Source organism: Sarcophilus harrisii, chromosome 1 (genome assembly GCF_902635505.1).
Source record: "Sarcophilus harrisii chromosome 1, mSarHar1.11, whole genome shotgun sequence".
Lineage (NCBI taxonomy): Eukaryota > Metazoa > Chordata > Mammalia > Dasyuromorphia > Dasyuridae > Sarcophilus > Sarcophilus harrisii.
The window spans coordinates 344,876,766-344,893,816 of record NC_045426.1 but is presented as its reverse complement, the minus strand read 5'-3'; the positions used below and the strand labels follow the sequence as shown (position 1 = coordinate 344,893,816).

Below are 17,051 nucleotides of genomic sequence, written 5' to 3'. Positions count from 1 at the left end.
TTCAATATCAGGAAAACTATTAGCATAATTGACTATATCAATAACCAAATTAACAAAAACCATGTGATCATCTCAATAGATGCAGAAAAAACATTTGATAAAATCTAACATCCATTCCTAATAAAAACACTTGAGAGGCTAGGAATAAATGGACTTTTCCTTAAAATAATCAGGAGCATATATTTAAAACCGTCAGTAAGGATCATATGCAATGGGGAAAAACTGGAACATTTCCCAATAAGATCAGGAGTGAAGCAAGGTTGCCCACTATCATTCATTATTCAATTATTATTCAATATTGTATTAGAAACACAAGCCTTGGCAATAAGAGTTGAGAAAGAGATTAAAGGAATTAGGGTAGGTAATGAGAAAACCAAACTATCACTCTTTGCAGATGATATGATGGTATACTTAGAGAACCCCAGAGATTCTACTAAAAAGCTATTAGAAATAATTCATAACTTTAGCAAAGTTGCAGGATACAAAATAAATCCCCATAAATCCTCAGCATTTTTATACATCACCAACAAAATCCAACAGCAAGAGATACAAAGAGAAATTCCATTCAAAATAACTGCCGATAGCATAAAATATTTGGGAATCTTTTTACTAAAGGAAAGTCAGGAATTATATGAGCAAAATTACATAAGACTTTCCACACAAAGTCAGACTTAAATAATTGGAAAATTATTAAGTACTCTTGGATAGGCCAAGCGAATATAATAAAGATGACAATACTCCCTAAACTAATCTATTTATTTACTGCTATAACAATCAGACTCCCAAGAAAATATTTTATTGATCTAGAAAAAATAACAACAAAATTCATATGGAAGAAGAAAAGGTTGAGAATCTCAAGGGAATTAATGAAAAAAAAAATCAAATGAAGGTGACCTAGCTGTACCTGATCAAAAACTATATTATAAAGCAGCAGTCACCAAAACTATTTGGTATTAGCTAAGAAATAGATTAGTTGATCAGTGGAATAGGTTAGGTTCACAAGACAAAATAGTCAACCATAGCAATCTAGTATTTGACAAACCCAAAGACCTAACTTTTGGGATAAGAATTCATTATTTGACAAAAACTGCGGGGAAAACTGGAAATTAGTATGGCAAAAATTGGGCATGGACCCACACTTAACATGGTATACCAAGATAAGATCAAAATGGGTCCATGATTTAGCCATAAAGAACGAGATTATAAATAAATTAGAGGAACATAGGATAATTTACCTCTCAGACTTGTGGAGGAGGAAGAAATTTGTGACCAAATACAAACAATTTTATTATTGATCACAAAATAGAAAATTTTGATTATATCAAATTTAAAAGCCTTTGTACAAACAAAACTAATGCAAACAAGATTAGAAGGGAAAACATTTTCATAGTTAAAGGTTCTGATAAAGGCCTCATTTCCAAAATATATAGAGAAGTGACTCTAATTTATAAGAAATCAAGCCATTTTCCAATTGATAATGGTCAAAGCATATGATCAGACAATTTTCAGATGATGAAATTGAAACCATTTCCACTCATATTGAAAGTGTTCCAAATCACTATTGATCAGAGAAATGCAAATTAAAACAACTCTGAGATACCACTACACACCTGTCAGATTGGCTAGAATGACAGGGAAAGATAATGTGGAATGTTGGAGGGGATGTAGGAAACAGGGACACTAATACATTGTTGGTGGAATTGTGAATATATCCAGCCTTTCTGGAGAGCAATTTGGAACTATGCTCAAAAAGTTATCAAATTGTGCATACCCTTTGATCCAACAGTGCTTCTACTGAGCTTATACCCCAAAGAGATACTAAAGAAAGGAAAGGGACCCATATGTGCCAAAATGTTTGTGGCAACCCTGTTTGTATTGGCTAGAAACTGGAAAATGAATGGATGCCCATCAATTGGAGAATGGTTGGGTAAATTGTGGTATATGAATGTTATGGAATATTATTGTTCTATAAGAAATGACCAGCAGGATGAATACAGAGAGGCTTGGAGAGACTTACATGAACTGATGCTAAGTGAAATGAGCAGAACCAGGAGATCATTATATACCTCAACAACGATATTGTATGAGGATCTATTCTGATGGAAGTGGATTTCTTCAACAAAAAGAAGATCTAACTCAGTTTCAATTGATCAAAGATGGACAGAATCAGCTACACCCAAAGAAAGGACACTGGGAAATGAATGTAAACTGTTTGCATTTTTGTTTTTCTTCCCGGGTTATTTTTACCTTCTGAATCCAATTCTTCCTGTGCAATAAGAGAACTGTTTGGTTCTGCACACATATATTGTATCTAGGATATACTGTGACATATTTAACATGCACAGGACTGCTTGCCATCTGGGGAGGGGATGGAGGAGGGAAGGGAAAAATCGGAACAGAAGTGAGTGCAAGGGATAATGTTGTAAAAAATTACCCAGGAACGGGTTCTGTCAATAAAAAGTTAAAAAAACAAATAAAAAAAATAAAGGCAATGAGAGCAATTTCTAGGTGAGGGAGAGTGGAAATGAGAAAAGCTTTTCAAGACAGAATTGATAGAGCAGGATCTAATACCTGATAAGATCCAGGAAAAGGGAAAGGAGTCACAACGGAATGAGAAAACTCTGAAATTGCTTTCAAAGATGTAATCATGGAGCCCAGTGGTTCTTCTACCAGAAAGATGAACCAAAGTTAGGTGCCAAAACTAGTCTCAGCAGGGGGATAAGCATGGAGAAGATGCTGAATGTGATATTCAAAGACATGATCCCCAATCTTTTTCCTGTCACCTGTCACTTACAGGCTGCATGACCATGGCCAGGGTACTGCATTTCTCTGAGCCTCAGCTTTCTTATTCATTAAAAGAGAACAATTGCAAAGTGCACATTACAACAATGGAAATGGAAAGAACAGTAAGTACTAGACAGTCAAAGTTGAATGTTGAGAAATTTTAAACAAACTTGATCCACAACCAGTCACATAAAATGCCAACCCTTCCTCCCCAGAGGGAGGCAGGGATCCATGGGCATAGGGCATGGCATATAATAAGGCAGACAGATTGTGCTGAACTTTCTCTGCAGCCCCCACCCCCCATTCCCAATTCATCCTTTTCTTCTTTTTCACAAGAAACTGATCCCTGGAAGGGGAGAGAGGAGATATAGGGGGAAATCTAGACAATGGATAAACAAAAAATATCTATAAAAACATATTTTAAAAAGTAAAATAAAAGAAATATTAGAAAAAAAAGAATATAAGTGGTTGAGCCAAGACAATGGATTAGAAGCAGCCACCCAGCTAAACTTTCCCAATATTCGCCTCCAAACAACTTTAAAATATGACCTCAAATCAAATTTTGGAGGGACAGAACCAACAGAAGTTTGAGGGAACAGAAGGTCAGCAGAAGAAGTCTGTAGCAACAAAATAAAGGCCTATCTGGAGGCCACATGTACTACAGCAATACTCGCCACAGCAATAGCTTTAGGAATTCTCAGCTCAAAAACAATAAAGGGGTCAAATAACTGGTTAGGAAGGTTTTACAGTGGACCCTTGAAGGCACTGGGTACAGTTGCAACTGCTTGGTAACTATACTGCCCAAATGAAGTTCCAGCTCACAGTTCCAGGGTGAGGAGAAGAGTTAGTGAAAGCTGGTTACAAGGAGCAAGTGCCCTAATCATAGTTCTCTAGTGCTTATAGCTGCTGGGGAAAAAGGAGCCATTCCTGGGTCAATAGAAGAGCAAAAGGAGAGCAACGATCACACTTCTCCCAGGATCGCATCACCTTGGAAGCACCAAAAACTTGCAGATTTCCAGTACTAACTGAAAACAGCAGCATTCAAAATGCTGAAGCTTGGCACAGTTACTCCCCAACCTCAGGTGAGCAAAATTCAACTTGAAATAAGCTAGGAAAAGGAGCAAACAACAAAAAAAGCATATGACAACTAAAAAGCTACGAAAGTCAGGGAAAACCAAGACAGAAACTCAGAAAAAGACAACAATGTGTCATTTTCTACCCCTTCATTAAGTAGAACATGTGCTGCTGAAGGATCAAGTCCTTTTGGGGAGATAGAAGATGCCCTGCCCAGACCCTTGTTGCCCTCTTTCTATTTGTGGAAAGATCTTGGATTTTAAAAGTTATACTTACTAAGAAATAAGTATATTTTATATATGAAGTAATACATGGTGGTTGAGAAGGGAGCAGATATTAATACTATTTTAAACATAGGATAACTGAAGCAGAATGGTAAGATTTTTTTTATACTAGTTCAAGTAGTGATAAAGCTGAGAAAAAAGTCTGTCCTAAATCATAGAACTAATTTTGAATGACAAGAAATAGGTACAATAATTAGCTCTTCAGACCTGTACCACCAATGGCTTCCGCAAGTGTCTATTTCGTAACTTCCTTGGCTTTGGCAAGAAGAAATCCGACTGCATCTGCAAAGGAAACCATCAGGCAAGAAAGATAAGGCCTATAATCTCGATGAGAAATACCCACCAAATACCTATTCCTTTTCTGTATAGAAGTGAATCTTGATTTCAGAGACCAAGCTCTATAAGAAACAATCTTTTTATAGTATCTCTGGAGTAATGTGTGATCTTATCTCCTGTGGAGACAGATCTTTCATATATGCTTTCTGCACTTACACCGATTGTGTCAAGATGCTGTCGAAAAGTTAACTCTGCATCCTTGCTAGGTGAAAACAGCTTTCCATGTCGGCTATTGGGTGGCAAGGTTGTTGGGACTGCAAAAAGCCCCCCATCAGAATCACTGTTTCCTGAACTGGATGGAGCGGCTACCAGAAGAGGTCTTGGAGGGTTTCTCAAACCTTTAAAGAAAAAAGAAATAATGAATGACCTCGATTATTGCATTATTCATTTATAAAGGGAGGGGAGCTCAGATTAGCTGGTGTCAGATAAGGAACCTGAAGCTAATCATAGTGAGGTGAAATGCCAGAGGTCAAAAGGTTGAAGCTCCTTTGACATCTAACCTAGTCTACTGTTTCTTATATATATTGTCTTCCCTAATAAAAAATTAAATTTGGGGGAAAATTATATTACAAACTATGAGGATGAATCATTTTGCATGGAATCTCTCTATTTTGATACACATAAACCATGCACTTCTAGTTGTTATACCCTCCTTACAGTTTAAGAAACTAAGGCAAATGAGGTCAAGTGACTTATCCAGGATCACATAGCCCTCATTTCTTGTTCTGAATTTAGACACTATGGGAATAAGTGGTATAGTAGATAGAACATTGGGTCTAGAATATGAAAGGCCCAAGTTCAAATCCAGCTTAAGATACTCACTAGCCATGTGAACTTGGGTAAATCATTTAACCTGTTACGCCTCAGTTTCTTCAACTGTACGATGGGCATAATAACCTCCCAGAATTGCTGTGAATTATAAAATAAGACAGTATTTGGTAAATGCTTAGCATAATGCCTGGTATATCATAGGCATTATATAAACTCGAGCTGTTCTAAGGTTCACTTTCAGAATAGAATATAAAATGAAGTGGCATCAATTTAAGAATATGGCTCAGAGGATTATTAGAAACAGAATAAGAGTACAAATCTGTAAATTTTATCAAATACTAGCTCTATGAATAGTGTTAACAGAAATGACATTAAAAAGTGACCAGGATGCTTGATATTTGCATAACTGTCATCTTAGAAAAGGAGTAAAAATGTGTGAGTGAAAAAAAGGTAAGAAAAATATTATACTGAGCCTCTTGCTGAGGTCCCTTAAATATCTTACAATGTTTTTGATGCTTTGCTCAAAATACTTACACAGACTATTCTGTAAATGGTGTGATAACTGAGGACTTGGAAAAAAAAAAAAAAGTAAATAAAGGAAAATATATTTTAGTTTTATCATATAACTGGAAATAAGAAAAAAAAACTAGAAATGTGCAGTGAATGATTTATTTATGCTGTGCTTGAATAATCTGGGGAAAACTGGATCGTAACTTCAAACAACAAAAATAATGGGAATTATTCCCTTAATTTATCCAGTCAAAAGTTACCATATTTCTGGCAATTTAATTGCAGTATTACTCTTGCTTAGTTTTATGCTTCAATATAACAAAAACAGACTGATTTTTGGGGGGGTGAGTGAGAGAGAGTATAATATACGTACACAATATCGAAGAATAACACTGGACTAACATTAAATAATTTGTTTCACAATCTGTTTGCATGTAGCGTTATCCTAAGTATCCTACAAAGAAAAATGTAGAGTCCCTATTTACGTAGAATTTACCATAAAAAGATGGCCAAAAAAAAAATGCCTTTTCATACCAAGTTCAATAAAATATCTTAAAAATCTACCCAATTTATTTCCACAGTTCATTTATGTGATGTATTTCGTTACAGCAGCGTGATGGTACTCAAAAGTTCTAAATCTATGCTATGAGTTCTGAGTATCAATAAGCTACCTTAGAGAAATATTTCTTAGGCTAGAAACTTATTTTCTCCTTTTCTCCTTAGTTAAGCAGTAAGGCAACTATAGTTGCCACTATAATGTCAGCATCCTTCAACTCTTAATACTTTGGTGGTAAGTCACATCTTCTGAGTTATATGATACTTTGAATTTAAAGCTCTGTTTGATTTTTCACCCCAGAGGATAAGACTAATACCCTCTGATGTGTTTGTCTCTCCTACTTCCTTTTTAAAGCTTCCTTCTTTATGTTGTTTTCCCCTATTAGATTGTAAATTTTTTTTTTTGTATTCCCAGTCTTTGTCAGGCATAGTCCCTGAAAGGCAGCAGGAACTTAATTATTTATTAAATCGAATGAAATATGAAATGCCTTTTTGGCATGGCTCTTCTAAGATACTTCTGAAATACCAGAGTAAGGCAAAGGTAGGCTATGAGATTAGATGAATGGCTGCTCTGAACTTGCTCCCCAGTTCCTTTAACATCTTACCTGAGGAGCTGGATGAAGAATTAGGAGAAAAGTTCTTATTGTTTCGGAGGGTGGACTGATTTCGGGCACATCGGGGACTCCGAGTACTTATGGTTATCACCTTTCCTGGGGGTGTTAGTGACTGTTCCTCTTGAGTGGGCTTCACTGAAGCCACCGAGACAGCATTAGATTCAGGAGTCTAGGAGGAAGATTGAATGATTCAATGCACTCAGCGCAATACAACTAAACCTAGTTTGAAGTAAATAGTCTTGCTCCAAACATCAGGAAAACTTAATTCCTTCAAAGTCAAGGGCATTACAAAGACTGTCTTTAACAAAACAGAAAATGTTGGGGTTAAAGAGAAAAAACATTAAACTCAAAGAGTTCAAGAGTTATTCTCATACTAGATGTTCAATTTTTCAGTAGACATTAAGGAGGCTGCTTGGTTAGTACAGGACTACAAGATCCCAAAGCACAGTCAAAAGAAATAAAAATTCATATTTCTACAGCACTCTAAGGTTAAAAAAAAAAAGTCTTTTTTTAAAAACCAATTTTGTGAGATAAGTAGTTAGAGAAGCATCTCAGCTTTCCAGATAAGGAAATTGAAACACTGAGGTAAAAGTGACTTACACTTAGTACCACATTTTGTAAATGGCAACATGGCACAGAGGATGGAACACTGACTCTGGAAGAAGAGGAAATGTGGCTGCAGATCTTGCTTATTTGTCACTTAACAATGTGACCTCAGGAACAATGCTTAACTTCTCTGGCCTCAATTTCCTAATCTTAAATGAGGAGACTGAGATAGATAACCTTTACAACCCTTTCAATTCTAAATTTATGAGCAGAAGTCACAAAGTTGGAATTTGAATTTAAGTATTACAAATTCAGGGTCTTTGTCCATTGTACCACAGATGCTCCTAACAAGAAAGAAATAAGTACGCTGTACTACTAAGAAAATAAGAGGCCTCCTACCCACAAAAGAACATACAAATATAATTTCATGGCTTAACATATTTTATAGCACATTAGGTAGAGCCTACTAAACAAAGAAATGTGACAAAGGATGAATCTAGGGCAATATGCTATCATAAGATATCAAACCAAAGAAAGGAAAATTAAATGTTAAGCAAAATGTCCAATTTTGAAGAACAATTAAAACTTTTTCTTACACTAATAAAGCCATTGGAAAATCTGGAGTCAGAAAATGTGAAATGATTCCAGAATTACATATAAATAACTTCAACCTTAAAAGATAAACTTTTGAAGCCTTAGTAAATATATTCCATAATATCAGTTTCATGTCTAGAAATCCCCACCAAAAATAGGAGATGGAGAAGAAAAAATTACTTTTTCTCAGGACCTTTGCTGGTTTAAAAATAATTGATAAGAGGAAAAAAAAAAACTTCTTCATATTAAATTTTTTTCTAGGCCTTTTTATCTGTAAAACATCATCATTACTTGACTACACAAGTTGAATGCTATATATATCTTTACATTTCTAAATGAAGTATACATTTTTAAAATTTTCCCCTAAAAACTCACGTTTCTTTTATGACTTCAAAATTTTCTCTATTTTTTATTATCCCTTGAATGTACTCTTAATACTCTATAGGAAGTCTAAGACCAGGGGAAAAGGAAGAAACAGAAAATAAAGGAATTGTTATCTCTCCTTCCTTCTTGAAAACCAACATGACATCAGGAAAGCGATGCCATGATATACAAGTGACTTCTGTATCAGTCATCAGCTTCACTTTAGGTTGATAAATGCTGTAAGAATGGACTGATTATTTAAAGCATAAATTTCTAACATTCATGATATCTCTGCAGACAAGAAGTCACTTACGACTATTAACATTTTTTCAACATCTCAAATCATGTCACAAAATCATTGTGCTCTTTCCCAAAATTCAAAACAAAATTAATTTGTATTTACCTTTAAAAAAATAAATATATGCCACATGGCATTTTGAGAAGAGGTACCATAAAATTCTAGTAATAATAAGGATCAATTTCAAAGAGATTTGAGAAAGAATTGTTTTATAAGTCAAGATCATTCCCAATCTTAGAAATTTAGTATTCAAGTAAAGGAGGGCAAATTACTCTTAATGACTTTCTGCTCTTTACTTTTTTCCTAAGGAGACCCTTTATGAAAAAATGAACATAAATTTTCTCTGGACTGTCACATAGATATATTTTCACTATCTATATCTATATGTGATGGGTTATAGTTGCTTGAGTTACTCATCAATATGCAAAAGGCCAAATAGAGAGAAATGCCTGAATGGAAACTTGACTGACAAAAGAATTCTAATTGGCTAATGTCAATAGGATCTATGTGATGTGAAAGTATTAAGAAATAAAATCATTGGTCCTATTTGAATCAAAGACATAATTGCTCTTCCTTAAATGGAAGACAAATTCAGAAAAGGATCTTGATTCCCTGAAACAAGGGAGTTGCCTTGATTATAGTACCAAATTAAGAGTGGAAATGTCTCCTAAAAAATTAAGAGAAGGCTCTCTATTCATCTTAGAAAATACTGAATCCTTGGAGTAGAAAATTCTTAATATGGGGTCCATGAACTTTTGGAACATTTTTAATAAATATATTTCAATATAATAAAATTCCAATATAATCCTATGCAATTTATTTTATGCATTTAAAAAACTTTTTCTGAGAAAGATCCCATAGTTTCCCCAAGTCTGCCAAAGAGGCCAAGAACACCAAAAGGTAAGGAATACCTGCCTTAAAATCAATAATTAAGGGGTACTTGAGTTTCTGGAAGAAAATTTGCTCAAAGGATGCACCTTCAGAAATATTAATTATTGTTCTGTTTAAATAATAAAAAAAAAAACCTCTAAACATCAACTATTTGTTTTTGTTTTACTTTACCAAGAAATTTTGTTTCATGAATACCATAACCCTAAATTGTAAATTACTCTGCAAAAAAGTATGTTTGGCTTACCAAAGAGAATTCTGAATCTCTTTCCATTTTACATGAATGTTTATTAATTAATACACTATATTATTAAATCGAAAAACAGAACATTTTGGCCAAAATACAAGGTATAGTTTTTCATTCATAGGAATCTTAATATTAAAATGAAGGAAGAGAGTGTCTTTTTAAAGGGAAGGAAGCACACTTCATTCAGGAATGGGATAAGAAAAATGTTAACATATTAAATGACAGTTATGTAGCACATTAGATACAAGACAGTAGATACTTTTCTGAAACATAAGTCTTGCATTCAAGACTACCTGAAGAACACTGTCATTACTGTCACTAGCTTGAATTTACATTAAAATGATAGTGACAGACATCTGAGAGGCTCAGTCCCAGAATAAAAATCAGTAACCTCACTAATTTCAAGAAAACAAACAGCTGTTAACAAGTACAGTTTCAAATCAACTAATATCATGCGTATGTATTCAACAGTGACTCTTTGGAGCGAGATTCTACAGTTCTAGAGCAAGCAGCATCATTACTAATTGGTCAAAAGATAGATACTATTTTGTTTTAGTTTTTCTAGGTCTATAAAAGTGAATTTTGAACGGGAAGATCACCAACTGTGCAAGAGGAAACTGAGGTTCAGAGAGGTCTCACAGCAAATCAGTAGCACAGCCACATACCCCGGGGTTTGAACTTTTGGATGCCAAATCATATTAGCTCTGGTAATGCCCTCAGCTCCTTACTTCAAAGGGCATAGGATACAGTAGATTACAGTAGATTACGTTAAAAAGTGTCTAATAAATCTAAGGCACAACTAAGATAATGGCACAGCCATGACAAACTGATATTTTACTGAATACCTAATCCTTATCCTCTGGTCTCAGCTTGCTCTCCTTTCATATGGAGTACACATGGAACACTGAAGTCTAGTGCTGTCCACCAGGGGCAATGTCATTAGTTATACAAAGCTATGTGAAGTTAAACAGGGAAAAGAAAGGGTCCTGAACAGGAACAGAAATCATTTACACACTCTTGTATCTAAGAAAACGACAGTATAGAAGCAGACAGCTATGTACAAACATATACACTCACCAGTTTAGGGTTGACTTCAGTCGAAATTAGTTTTAAGAGACAGCTAAGCAGGCGCTGCTTATGAAAGGCTGCGGATGTGGAGCCAGAGCTAGGGTCCTGCCCTGGATCCCTTGAGTTTGGGGTTTCTGTCTCTGGCCCCAGGACAGCCAACCAGTCATATTCCAGCTGCAGCTTGTTTGGCTTGCCCATCATGAGGTAGACTTCAGCCAGTGTAAGGCTTTCGGAGGTCTGTAGGTTCCACCCCTCCTCTCTGACCTGCTGGGCAAGCCGGCTTGGGCTCTCCTTCAGAGGCTTTGTGGCAGGCTGTCCCTGAGATGGAGATGTAAAGGAGGAGCTCAGCTTCTCCTGGAAGTCCTCAGCAGGTATATCAGCTAACTCCTTAGTGCAAACATCTGGTTGTAACCCCAGACTTTGGCTAATCTGAGTTTCAGCTCTAGACTGCATGCTGACAAATGATGGTCCTTGACCTGTTGCTAGGTCAGCAGTTTCTACATTACTAGTTGGAAGAGCCTCTGGAGAGATGGACTCACTGGGGGGAGCAGGCTCTTGCCTAGACAATCTGTCTGAACAAAAACATTTCTCTGGGATGATAAGGTCCTGACAGGACTTCATGTACCGAGGGAATGGATCTAGGAGAGAGAGCTCCTCTTCCAGGTCAGGGATCTGGCTGCAGGCACACGAAACACTTCCAGGCGTGGGTACAGAAGCTTGGTCACTGATTGGGGCATCTCTGCCCTCTGTAGAAGCTGCCACATTAATCTTCTCCAGATTTCCTCCTGAATCATGAAGTCCAGAAGGCATCTTGTCAGGAGCATCTGGGCTGCTAAGGCTCAGGGCTGTCCCCTCACCGGGGCCACTTTCTGGGGAGCTCTCTCCAGAGCTCTGAGAAGCATCAGTAGGAGGATGGGGCATTCTTGTCAATTCCACCATATTCTCACTCCTCCCATAACCCTTGGTGTCAGATGCTCCCCGAGGATATTTCACTTGGCCCCGGGCTGTACCCTGACCACTCTGAATGCCTAGGATTTGGGCAGGAGGCAGTAAATGAGAGTCCTTTGTGTTCTGTTTGCATTTACCACTTTCCTGCCAGTGCACTGTGCAGAAAGCCTTTGAGTGAACCACCCGGGCTACTCCAGGTAGGGGTGTGAGTGTACAGTTTTCCCCAGGGAAGAGGTGCAAGGTAGCTTTCTCCCTGGAAAGCTGGGCCCTTGCCTCTCCATCTCTAGAGTCCTGGAGCTGCCTTGCATCCAGTGTTTGGCGCTAAACAGACACCATGTCAAGGAATTCATCATGAAGTGCATAGCCTACTACCTTTCCAGTCTCCCAAAGCAGTCCTCATCCCTAAAATACGAAGGCTGGGATGACCTAAAAGATCTTTTCCATCTCTAAAACTATATGATTCTCAACCACAGTGCATAGATAGGATTAATTCTAAAATTTTCTACTTCTCAGGAATACTATCTTTCAAATACAAAGGGCATTTTTTAATACCGATAGTCATTTTTAGTTGTATTACCATCATCCTATTGAATTTAGATTTATTTGTACTTTACAAAGTATGTTTTGTTACTGTTGGACAGTCTTCTTGAATGTACAGATGCTAACCATAAAACAATAATGCACTGTTCTTTTTCAGCAAACTCAAACCATCTTACGTAGTTCTTCTGGGATCAGACAATTCACATAAATTTTAAAAAATCAAATTCCTATTATCTTTCTTTAAATGAAGAAATTGACATGAATACTTTGGCAATACTGCCTATACTAGATAACAAATTCCCAAAAGATAGATTTTGATAAAAGTTCCAAGGTCTAATGGAGTGATGAAATATGATGAAATGAAAAGTAGCACTGACTGAGCTCCAAGTTTTTCTTTCCCTCAGTCAAAAAATTCACCCAAATGTAAAACATGCAATGCTATGAAACACGAGGATGCATTTAGCACAAAAAAGGAAACAGAATACCTGTCTACAGTGGCATGTGCCTTTAAATTTGGGAGGTCCTTTTCTAGTCTGAAAAAGGATACAATTCGTACTTCGTGTAATGCCCATTTCTGCTTCAGGAATTCAATGAGGCTAGAAACCTTTCGATGTAATTCTACAATCATCCTATTGAAAAATTAAACAGTAAAAGGTCAAGAGCACAAAGAAAAGTTCATGAGTAGTAGAGAGTGACTCCTGAGCTGCAGTAGAAGGGATACCCACCAGCCTCTTATCTGTTGTGACCAAGGAGGGCAGAAATGTTAATATCTCTTATTGGTTCAAATGTTAGAAACCAATGAAGAAAACAAAGAAATATAGATAAGGATCAATTAGAAAAAGTGATGCAAAAGTTAAGAAAAATAGAATCACAACACACACTGGTTATAACTAGATAAAGAACAGTAAAATACTGTTATGAAGGTATAGACACCAAGACATATTAGAAGGCAACAAATAAATAAATAAATTATTAAGTTTTAGAAGGGAACAAATGAAAAAGTTATACATTTAAAAGTCTAGAGAATGAACACAAGTTACCCAGAGAGATATACAAGAGCAAAATTATGTAATATGTACAGTAAAAAAACAAAAACAAAAAAACAAGGTTCATCAAACCTTGGAAAACAGAACACCAGGGATTCTGTGGTACAAGAGAGAACAAAGCAACAACAATGACTTTGTTATGGGGAGGGATTGTATATGGGTGAATAGAGATAAAAACAGAAAAAGGAATCAATAAAAACATTTAAAAAAACCACAGAAGAAACAAGTTCATAAGAAAATAAAATAGGTAATTCTATTAACCACTTTATTATTTAGTTTAATATATTGTTTTCAAAAAACATATTAGATAATAGTACAGTTTCATATAGCATCCTTTCCTGTATATTTCTTGATGACTTACAATTAAAATAAAAAAGAACATTCTTTTAAAAAGTGAAAACAAGTTGACCAAATCTTTCAATTTCTTACCCAGCTCCTAAATACTACCACCCCTACACTTCACTAGCTGCTTATTCCTTTATAGACTTCTATCATTCTCACTGCCCCTATTCCAGTGAATGCAAAAGCAGTAGTCTGAAATAAGACCTACCAAAAAAAAACCCTTAACTTACCTCAGTTTTGCATCTTTTCCAGAACTTAGTGATCTGAATATAGTAGATGGTTAATAAATAGTGGTTGATTTTTTGGTAGTAGCTCATCATCTTTCAGTGAGATCAGAGAGTAGAAGAGTACCAATTTTCAGAAAAGGGTAGGTAGCAGTAAACAGCACCCACTTTTTTCTCTCATTATTACTTCAAGGTAATTTTGACCACACCTTCTAACTAAAGGGCATCACATAATGATAAATGCAAAAAGCAAAAGAAATGATCTCATTCCCTACCCCTTGGAAAGAAGAGCTATTTAATCAATGTAAACTACCTGAGGCGTGGATTCTGGGCAAGACTCTGAACCCGGGCCCAAGCATGATTGTTTCGTGGTTGCAGTTCCACAGGAACTTTTAGAGGAAGCCGCACTGGCTTCTGATCTTCCTCATCACTGAGACCTATGAAACATAAAAAGACCGACCATGAAAATCCTGGAATGAAACAAACCTTGATACACCAACCATACAATAGGAAATGAGGTCAAAGACAAGAATTCTCCACACACAACTATGCAGGTGGTAGGAAGGAAGACTAAAGGTAATTCAACAGGATCTGGGTTGACTCTCATTTGGCTGCTCAGATATTCTCAAGGGCACAGCCATACATACATACTCCCCAGAGGGAGATATGATTTAAGCGTCAGAAACAGGGAAAGAAGACAGGTTAGTTTAGGGGTACCTTACAGGAAGGATTAGTATCAGAATCTTTTCACTGAAGGTGACTGACTAGATCACAGTATTACTAGAGTTTGAATTTGGCTGCCTTCTTGGGCAAGGCTGAGCAAGAATGGATGGATTTTTAAGGCCAAAAAGAACTCCTAAGTCACAAGATCAGAATTTAAAATAGGGGCAAATTTAAAGCAATTTCATTAGTCCTGCAAGAGAAATACACAAACACACACACATATATCTCTAGGTAAGCCACAATATGGTCTCTCCACTCTGACTTTTCACATTAGTCTCATGATAGAGTGACAAAAGCAGAATTTTCTTTGAATATACAATTACTATAGAACTGTGCCTATGAGAGGCAGAAGTGAACAACAGTACATGCAGGAACTAAGAGAGATTGGCCTAGACTTTTACATACCATCTGGATCACAGAGTTTCTTCAAGGCTCTGCACATTGGAGCTTTGATTCGAAGATTTCTCCCTTTGTAACGAACAGTTGTGGCCCTGTGTATATAATTTTTAAAAGCAACATTTCAAGATAAATAAACTGCATGAAAAAATAAAAATAAATCAAATGCCCAATGACTGCAGAATGGCAATTATGGTAGCAAATAATGAATTATGGCACACGAGCATAATTTACATTATTGAATATTACCGAACTACAAGAAATGATGAATAATAGAACAATATAGAAAGACTCCTATGAATTACAACAGAGTAATAAAGAAGATAGAACCAGGAAAATAATATGGCTAACAACTACAACAAAGTAAATCAAAATGACAACAAAAACAAAGCTTGCTCCTATAAAGCAAAAGAAAATGTCAATCTCCTTTCCTTAAGAGATCAGGTAATACAGAACACCACATATATTCAGAAGGAGATGCTATACTGGCTAGCTTTTCTGAAGAAAAAAAAAATTTTTTTTCGTTGTTACAAAGCACTGTCTTTGGATAGAGGAATGAATGGGAAGCGATATATTTGAAAATAAATTTTAAAAAGAACAGTTATAGTTTGAGATAAATTCCTTGTTACGCTCGATAAACTAGACAGGGTAGTCAAGTTGAGTACAACAGAAGAGCCTGAAGATTTTGGAGGCAAGAGGGTCCAGCCTAGACAATAATCTGGGTTCTGACACATGCTACTCAAGGGTCTTGGGGCAGTCTCTTAATACTTCTGGACCTGTTGTGCTGGTGTAAAATAAGAAACCTGTAATGTTCCTTCCAATTTACACACTATGATTTGAAAAAAAAAGATTTAACATGGGACTGAGCAAGCAGAAGAGATGCTAATCATTTCATACTTCCTCAGCCCCTGTAACCAGCTTGGGGGAAAGGGGTAAGAGGGGAGGAGAGAGAAGCAACCAATTCCTCCCAAAGCACCTATTTAGAGAGGATTCAAAGCCCATTCAGCTCTCCACTATCCACAGCCACACTCATTAAGCTCTGCTCCATCATCATAGTCATCTTCCCTCTTCAGTTTTCTTTTTTGTGCTGCCTTCTCCCATAAGGTGGTTAAAAACCCTTTGTGAGTAGGAACCATCTCTTTTTCTTTATCCCCAAAGATAAATACAATGTAAGGCACACAATATATGCTTCACAAATGTGTATCATACTGCACTTACTGTGAACAAAACCTTAGATTCTGAACAATTTAATATAGATAATGGCTATCCAAAACTTATAGTCAGCATGACATGGTGATGCTGGCTTGTAATCCCTGGTACTCAGGAGGCTGAGGCTGAGAGGTCTTGAACTTTTTGAGTTTTGAGATGGGCTAGGCTTCTTGAATGTTCAGAGTTAAGTTGGGTAATAGAAGAAGGTATTAAACTAAGATTGCTCAAGGAGGAGCAAACCAGCTCAGTTTGGAAAGAAAGCATATCAAAGTTTCTGTGTCCATCAGTAATAGCATCAGGCTCATGAGTAGCCCCTCCAAAGAGAAGAAGAGTCTGTCTCCCTTCCTACCCCAAATTCTGTACTCAGAAAGGGAACATTTTTTTTTCCAAAATGAAGTGCTAGTTTATGATGAAGGCTCTATTTCATCATCTATTATTACGTCTAATGTTTAAAATACCCAATAGCAGGACTAAAAAATAAGCAGAAGGATATATACCATATCATTCATATAAAACATAAAGGCAGTAGTATATTCCCCCAAAGCTGAGGAACTTCTCTTAAATTATAACCCATGATTCTAATCCAGTTTTTGTCTAAAGGTTCAAGCCTTCATGACAGGAAAAGGACTGGAGTATTACTAAAATCTTCATCTGCAATGTAAATCAGGAAGCAAGTCCCCTAGAAACCTCC

General features: G+C 36.4%; 1 protein-coding gene across 2 annotated transcripts in view; it reads right to left on the bottom strand.

Moving 5' to 3' along the window:
- Window positions 1-17,051, bottom strand: part of CRAMP1 (cramped chromatin regulator homolog 1) — a 94,989-nt gene that overhangs the window by 14,869 nt on the left and 63,069 nt on the right. For both annotated transcript variants that reach the window (XM_003761997.4, XM_031945787.1), the window contains exons 7-13: window positions 15,161-15,246; window positions 14,346-14,469; window positions 12,968-13,049; window positions 10,942-12,201; window positions 6,920-7,097; window positions 4,635-4,816; window positions 4,350-4,424 (exon numbers count right to left, since the gene is read on the bottom strand). In XM_003761997.4, the coding sequence (XP_003762045.1) occupies window positions 4,350-4,424; window positions 4,635-4,816; window positions 6,920-7,097; window positions 10,942-12,201; window positions 12,968-13,049; window positions 14,346-14,469; window positions 15,161-15,246 (1,987 nt within the window). The remainder of the gene's footprint in view (window positions 1-4,349; window positions 4,425-4,634; window positions 4,817-6,919; window positions 7,098-10,941; window positions 12,202-12,967; window positions 13,050-14,345; window positions 14,470-15,160; window positions 15,247-17,051) is intronic.